The 7,875-nt window shown below is 38.8% G+C and overlaps 1 protein-coding gene across 1 annotated transcript in view; it reads right to left on the bottom strand.

The window, feature by feature from the left end:
- Positions 1–2,759, bottom strand: part of LOC112520011 (DUF724 domain-containing protein 5-like) — a 4,754-nt gene extending 1,995 nt beyond the window's left edge. Inside the window, exon 1 of the mRNA XM_025128317.1 lies at positions 2,655–2,759. Coding sequence (XP_024984085.1) covers positions 2,655–2,759 — 105 coding nt within the window. The remainder of the gene's footprint in view (positions 1–2,654) is intronic.
- Between the last annotated feature and the right edge of the window lie 5,116 nt (positions 2,760–7,875).

The following is a 7,875-nucleotide window of genomic DNA, read 5'->3' as shown; positions in this document are numbered from 1 at the left end:
AAAAATGATTTTGGAAAATGATGGAAATGGAATTGTAATATTATATGTTACAGGTGAAAAAATGATTTTGGAAAATGATGGAAATGGAATTGTAAATGCAAAAGAAAACAACATATTTGCCGTTATTAGTCCGAAATTGCTCATTCATACAAACAAAGTGAGGCTTGTTTCTTTTTTCCTCGCATTTTCGCAAGAACAGTGGTCTGTCTTGCAACAAAAAGAAGCATGATAATTCAATAAGTGCTAAAACTGCTTGCCATGTTGATCATTTCTTGCTCCAAGAGACGTTGTGATCCACTGCTAGCTTCCTTCACAGGCACCATAACTTCAGTTCACTGTTTCCCTTGCTACCTAGACCATACATAATCCACACCATATTATGCCTCTATCGGAATTACCAATCATCGTCTATTTGTTTAGGTCTAGGCTATCTCAACCTAGTTCGTTTTAACTAGCTTTTTAGCACTTATAACGACCCATAATAATATAATAATAATAATAATAATAATAATAATAATAATAATAAAGTAACTTCAATAACATAATTATCGTTCCAAGATCATCTCAAAATATATCCGATCATCGTCTATTTGTTTAGGTCTAGGCTATCTCAACCTAGTTCGTTTTAACTAGCTTTTTAGCACTTATAACGACCCATAATAATAATAATAATAATAAAGTAACTTCAATAACATAATTATCGTTCCAAGATCATCTCAAAATATATCCGATAAAAAATAATAAAGTTACCGAGATTTATATAGATAACTAATAACAAATCTTCAAAATACCAAGAATCAATTCAGGTCTGAATTGCACCACCGAACAAATCTCGAGCATCAAAACTTTCCCTTGGCTGAATAGCATTACTTTCAACAAAAAGCAGTTAAACTTGAAGGTCTAGTGAGTTTTATGATTTTCATGCACGTTGATGTCAACAACTTTAAAAACAATAAATCAAAATATCACGATGGAACAACTTTCTCATATAAGCATGCATACTTTAAAAATACTTAAGAGTCTCGTGACTAATGGCTACGTAGCAAAACAAAATCACGTAGAACGGAGCTATTACGATGTCCCCCTCTTCAGATGTCATACAGTTCATGAGACAACATAATCTCATGCCATATGGTTCATGCCCTCACGACTACGTGTCATACAAGTTCCCTTTGCAAGCTATGACAGTCCACAAAACATCTTTCGATAATTAAGATTATGTTCATGCATTTCAAAATATAATACAAACTTGCATGCTTCAAACAATTCATTACATCATATAACATTACGCAAACGAATCATATCTGCAAGAGTAAAGTGTTTTATTTCTATTGAAATGACACATGAAAGTATTTTAAGCCAATGGGTTAGACCATCAAATTTTGTACCTTAAAGACTTGAGGGACGTTTGGCCACTCTTACCCAGTAAGCGCTTACCGGTGAGATCCAATACTTCCACTTAACTTACCGAGTAAGATTTTACTCCATTAAAACGACATCATATGCAACATTGTATCCTGTAAGTACTTACCGTCACTCTCACTTACCGAATACCGAATAAGACTCTTGGTCCTTGTCATTGCTCCTACCGGATAAGATTCTTAGTAAAGTGACCCAGTAAGCACTTCCTTGGTAAGCGTTTAGTGCATGGGAGGGATCATTTACCAAATGCTTATTCGGGTAAGCGCTTACCAAGTCACATTACCTTACCAAATGCATATGGCAAAACCAAGAATCTTACCTAGCAAGAGTGAAGACAAGGAACGAGAGTCTTATCTGGTAAGTGACGGTGACGGCGACAACTCTTACCACGGTTAGTGCTTACCGGGTAAGTTGTTACATACGAAGTTGTTTTGGTGAACTAAAATCTTACCCGGTAAGTAAGTGATTGCGTTGAATTTTACCGTTAAACGCTTACCAGATAAGTGTTTAGGTAAACCACCCCATAGTTAATTTAACTAAGATTAATTAAATAAATCCCAAATTATTGAATTCCCATATTAAGCTCAAAATAACAACTTGAAACATCATAAGATTACCTATTTAAAATGACTTGTTGGCTTATGTAGGGCTGTAAACGAACCGAACATTCAGCAAACCCTTCGTGAACCGTTCGGCGGGAAGTTCGTTTATGTTCATTTATTTAATAAATAAACGGATATGAACAAATTTTTTTGTTCGGTTAGTTAAACGAACGTACATGAACAAGAGTCCCGTTCGTTCATCTATGTTCATGAACGTTCATTCATTTACCGTTCGTTTACGTTCATTTATATTTGTTCGTTTATGTTCGTTTATATATTAAATTTAATATATAATCTTTTGTTTATTTACTTGAATTCGAATAATGTTTATTTATGTTCGTTTAACCTATTCGTTTATGTTCGTTCGTTTAGCATGTTAATGAACGAACATAAACGAACACGAACACACCTGATTTCTAAMCGAACGAACACGAACACAAAGATTTTCGTTCATTTACCGTTCGTGTTCGTTCGTTTGTTCGGTTAAGTTAACCGAACGAACATGAACAAGCCTCCATCGTGTTTGTTCGGTCGTTTATGACCCTGGGCTTATGCATTACTTTTAAAACTTCCGGATCTAGACCTGGCAGCCCGACCCGTTGATTGACCCGACCATAACAATTACCGTACCCGGTTCCAGCCATTTGGATCACTTTCCTCTGCCACAAACCCTAGTTCTCTTCCAAGTTCCGAAGACTCATCGGTGGCATCGGACGCAATCCTAAGTCTTGTCATTTCCGTACCACGAAGAACAAATCATCAGGGGGTTCTACACCGATGTTCGAGACTCTTGGGCTGGACCACATCGTACCAAAATCAACGAAACACAAACGACTCAAGGTTTAATATAGTAGATCTAGGTTCGGTTTTCAGTATTGTTTCGATTCGATTGTTCAACGGCTTGTAATGTTAAACTCGATTTCTCATATATATAATATATGCATGCAGTAATCTGATTCCAAAGTTTATCTCTGGTTTTAAATGACTTATGTAATTGGTACTAAAACATGAATGGTGAATCAATTGGATAAAATTCTTACCTCAAAACCACAGTTTGATATTGAAGAACTCCTCCCGTGATCTCCTGCTCCGGTTCCTCAGTGTACCTCTTTTCTCTTTCCTTCTGAAATTTCAAAGCTTTACATACCATATTTAGAGCTTTGATATGCAATTATCAATGGAAAGGTACTCATGATTTGTGCAACTAAATATGGCAATGCTTAAGCTTTCCAACAAGAAGAAAATTTGTTTCTTGCTTCTGCAAATTTTGTTAGAAATTTGGGACATGTTTGTTAACCAGGTGAACAAGTTTAATGGGACTTTATATATATTTTTGCTTAGGTCTATATTTTATCTCCTTAATTGTAATTTTTCTAAAATAAATAAGAAAGATTTTTTTATTTAAATTTTTTTAATATTCTCTAATTTATCATTTCAATACATTTATTGTTGAGAACTCAAAAACTGATCACACAAAGATTAGTAGTTGGAAGAGATTRCTTTATTAAAGAAGCTACGAAAGGCTTTTATAGCCAATACAAAACAGGAAGCAAAACTGAAAAGAGAAAATCAGGGAGTTACCCACAAGACTAGGACTTCCCCAAATACTAGGACTTATTGGACTAATTCAAAATAAAATAGATAAATACTCTTTGACCATCAATCCCTCCCTTAAGCTAAGCATCTGCATTTAGCTTATTGCACCAACTTCCATCACTCCGAGCATGCTTCGAAACTTTTCAAACTGGTCCARCTTCAACGGTTTCGTCATAACATCTGCAACTTGGTTCTTTGAGCTACAAAAGCTCAACTTTATAACCCCATCACTTACCAGCTCTCTAAGGAAATGAAACCTTACTCCGATATGCTTACTCTTTCCRTGGAACACAGGATTTTTTKAGAGTTGAATAGTARAACTATTATCACAATGAAGCACAGTACTACTCTTCTTTTCGACTCCAATCTGCTCCAAGATTCTCCTTAGCCAGACGCAGTGACATGCACAGAAGGCYGCTGCAATGTACTCGGCTTCGRTGGTTGACAGACTCACCACCGGCTGTTTCTTTGAAGACCATGAGACCGCTCCCGACCCCATCATGAATACGAAACCGGAGGTGCTCCTTCCATCATCTAGATCGCCAGCATAACTGCTATCTGTATAAGCTRCAAGACCTTTGTTGTATTCTCCCTTCTTGTAATAAACACCAAACTCGATACTCCCTTTTATGTATCTTAATATTCTCTTTGCTGCCAACCAATGCGATACCTTRGGGCGAGCCATGAACCTGCTGATTAAGCTTACTCCATACGTCAAATCAGGTCTGGTCACARTGAGATACATGAGACAACCAACTACTTGCTTGAACATAGTAGCATCAAATTCATCACCTGCTTCATCTTTTGTTAAAATTGTCCCTGGAACAATAGGATTCTTTACTGAATTGCTATTTTCCATGCCAAACCTTGCTAGAATTTCACGAGCATATCTCCTTTGGCAGATGAAAATTCCAGCTGCACTTTGTATGACCTCTACTCCAAGGAAATRCCTCATCCTTCCTAAATCGGACATATCGAACTCCAACATCATTGAGTTTTTAAACTCATCACACATCTTTTTGTTATTCCCAGTGTAGATTAGATCATCTACATAGAGACTAACTATYAATATTTTACCTTCTTTTGACTTAGTGAACAAAGTGTGTTCACTCGTACATCTTTCAAAACCTTCTCGTGCAAAGTACGCCTCAATCTTACTGTACCAGGCCCTTGGAGCCTGTTTAAGGCCGTATAATGCCTTTTTCAACCTGTATACTTTGTCTTCTKCTCCTTTCTTTACAAAACCTTCTGGCTGCTCGACAAACACTTCTTCTTTGAGCTCACCGTGAAGAAAAGCACTTTTTACGTCGAGCTGAAACACTTCCCAATCGCTTTGTGCCGCTAACGCAAGTATTACCCGAACGGTATCCAATCTTGCAACAGGTGCAAACACTTCCGTATAATCCACTCCGTATCGTTGTGCATACCCCTTAGCCACCAACCTCGCTTTAAACTTTTGTACTTCCCCTCTTTCATCAAGTTTGGTTTTGAAAACCCACTTGACTGGAATAACCTTCACTCCTTTCGGTAAGACTGTTAATTCCCATGTATTGTTTCTTTCTATGGCTTTTATTTCTGTAGCCATTGCTTCTCGCCACTTCTTGCTTTTGTTTGCTTCTGTAAAGAGATAAGGATCACTTTCGCCTTGGACCATTAACATCATCATGTTTAACTCTGCTTCCTCTTCCGACAAGCCTGCCCCAGTCTCGTAATCTGACATCCATGTTGGTTCTTTTCTGTTTCGTGCACCCCTCCCTTCAACCGGACCCTCCTGGTCGTTATTCGGTTCATCTGTTGGGATGCTGCTGCTGCTACTGTCTGATTCTCCACTTTGCTCAGCTTCTTCTTCCGTATTACTATCATCGTCATCTTCTAATGTGAGCCTATCAGCTTTGTGCTCCTTTCCAGTTCTGCCCCAATCCCAACCTTTGTCTTCTTCAAATATGACGTCTCTGCTCACCACAATCTTCTTCGTGACCGGATCAAACAATCTATAGGCTTTAGATTCATCGCTAACACCGAAGAAAACACATATTCTGCTTTTATCATCCAACTTGCTTCTCTTTTGGTCTGGTACATGAGCATGGGCTAGACACCCAAATACTCGAAAGTATTCGACCGTAGGCTTCATGGAACTCCACTCTTCTTCGGGCRTTTTGTTATCCAAGGCTGCAGTTGGGCACCTGTTMTGCACGTGCACGYACCACTTTACTGCCTCGRGCCAGAATACTTTGGGAACTTGCCTCTCGTGTAGCACGGTCCTTATAGCATTCATGATCGTTCTGTTCTTTCTCTCGGCAACGCCGTTCTGCTGGGGTGTGAACGCTGCTGTTAATTGTCTGTTGATCCCATGATTTTTGCAAAATTCCTCAAACTCGTTTGAGGTGAACTCACCTCCCCTGTCTGTCCTTAAGCAAATAATTTTCTCACCACTTTCTTTTTCAACACACATCTTATAATTCTTAAAGTTAGCAAATGCTTCCGATTTTTCATGTAACAGATAAACCCAAGTTTTACGACTAAAATCATCGATAAAACTTAAAAAATACCTTTTGTTACTGTTCGAAATAGGTCTGATCAGACCACAAATATCCCGCATGTACTAGTTGAAGCATCTTTGAGGCCCTCCATGAACTCTTATGTGGTATCGATTCTCTATGTTGCTTTCCAGTTAAACAAGTAGTACATATCATCTTTGGGGACTTTACTGGAGGTAAGCCGATCACCATTTTCTTATAAGAAAGTGTTCTAAGTCCCTTGTGGTTGAGGTGCCCAAAACGACAATGCCACAGGTGCGCTTCTTGTTCGGAAACAACATCAGCCTGCAAACACATGTTCTTCTGTGCCATAACAGTTAGCACATAGAACATTCTGTTTCCACTCATGGTAGTATGCATGATTAACCCTCTCATAGGGTGAAATATTTTGCAAGTTCCATGCTGGATTAAAATCGATAGCCCCTTTTCTTGAAGTTGTCCAACRCTAAGTAAATTATTTTTCAATTCAGGAACAAAATAAACATCTRATATTTCCTGAATAATCCCATTCACTTGCATCCTTACGCTACCTTTTGCGACAACCTCCATCTTTGTATCATTGCCGAGTTTCACGGTTCGGAAAACACCTTCTTCCAGCTCCGAGAACCAATCTTTATTTCCCGTCATGTGATTACTGCATCCAGTATCAAGGAACCAGACATCTTCTTTCTTAGTTTGACCCATTTCTACATGAGCCATCAACACGATCTCCTCTTCTTCATTTGTCTCGACATAATTTGCTTTCTCCAAATYGGGACACTCGTAYTGAAAATGGCCCAACTTATGACAGTGGTAACACTCGATCAAAGATCTGTTCATGGGYTGTCTTCCTCTTCCTCTGCCTCTGCCTCGTGCTCCTCTGAACATGCCTCTACCCCCTCTTCCTCTACTTGGTCTTTCATCAACCGTCATTTTCAGCACCTGTTCCTCAAGAAGGTACCCTTGCATCCTTTGTTCATGAACAAGAAGACTCCCATGTAGTTCATCAATAGTTAAAGTACTCAGATCATTAGACTCCTCGATGGAGCAAACTACATAATTAAATTTGGATGTCAATGATCTGAGTATCTTACTTACAACTGTACTTTCCTCCATGTCTTCGCCGTTCGACTTCATCTTGTTCACTACAGTTAAAGTCCTCCCTAGGAAAATGTCTACTTTCTCTCCTTCTGCCATGGCTAGCAACTCAAATTCCTTTCTTAGTGCTTGAAGTTGTGCCCTTTTCACCTTTGTGGATCCTTGGTACTTCTTTCGCATCGACTCCCAGATTGACTTCGATGTCTTCTTGTCAAGAATCGTTTCCAATACCTCTCTGTCAATGGCTTGGAATAAGTAGTTCTTGACCTTCAGATCCTTGAGTTTGGCTTCCTCTATACTCTTTCTTTGCGCCTCACTAACCGCTCCACTCCCGGTTGCTGACGGAATCCCTTCTTCCACCATATTCCACATTTCTTTGCTCCGCAGGAAGTTCTCCATCATCATCGACCAATAGTCGTAGTGGCCATCAAATTTCGGAATGGCTGGCTGCACGAACCTATCTGAARTTGAAGTTGACATCCTGAGCTTTCTGAGTTTACCCTAAACCTCACACACTATCAAGGCCCTTGTTTGGCTTTGATACCAATTGTTGAGAACTCAAAAACTGATCACACAAAGATTAGTAGTTGGAAGAGATTACTTTATTAAAGAAGCTACGAAAGGCTTTTATAGCCAATACA

This window comes from Cynara cardunculus (genome assembly GCF_001531365.2).
Source record: "Cynara cardunculus var. scolymus isolate 2C chromosome LG 10, CcrdV1, whole genome shotgun sequence".
NCBI lineage: Eukaryota > Viridiplantae > Streptophyta > Magnoliopsida > Asterales > Asteraceae > Cynara > Cynara cardunculus.
Note: the sequence above shows the minus strand (reverse complement) of the source record. Positions and strands in the feature narration are given on the sequence as shown.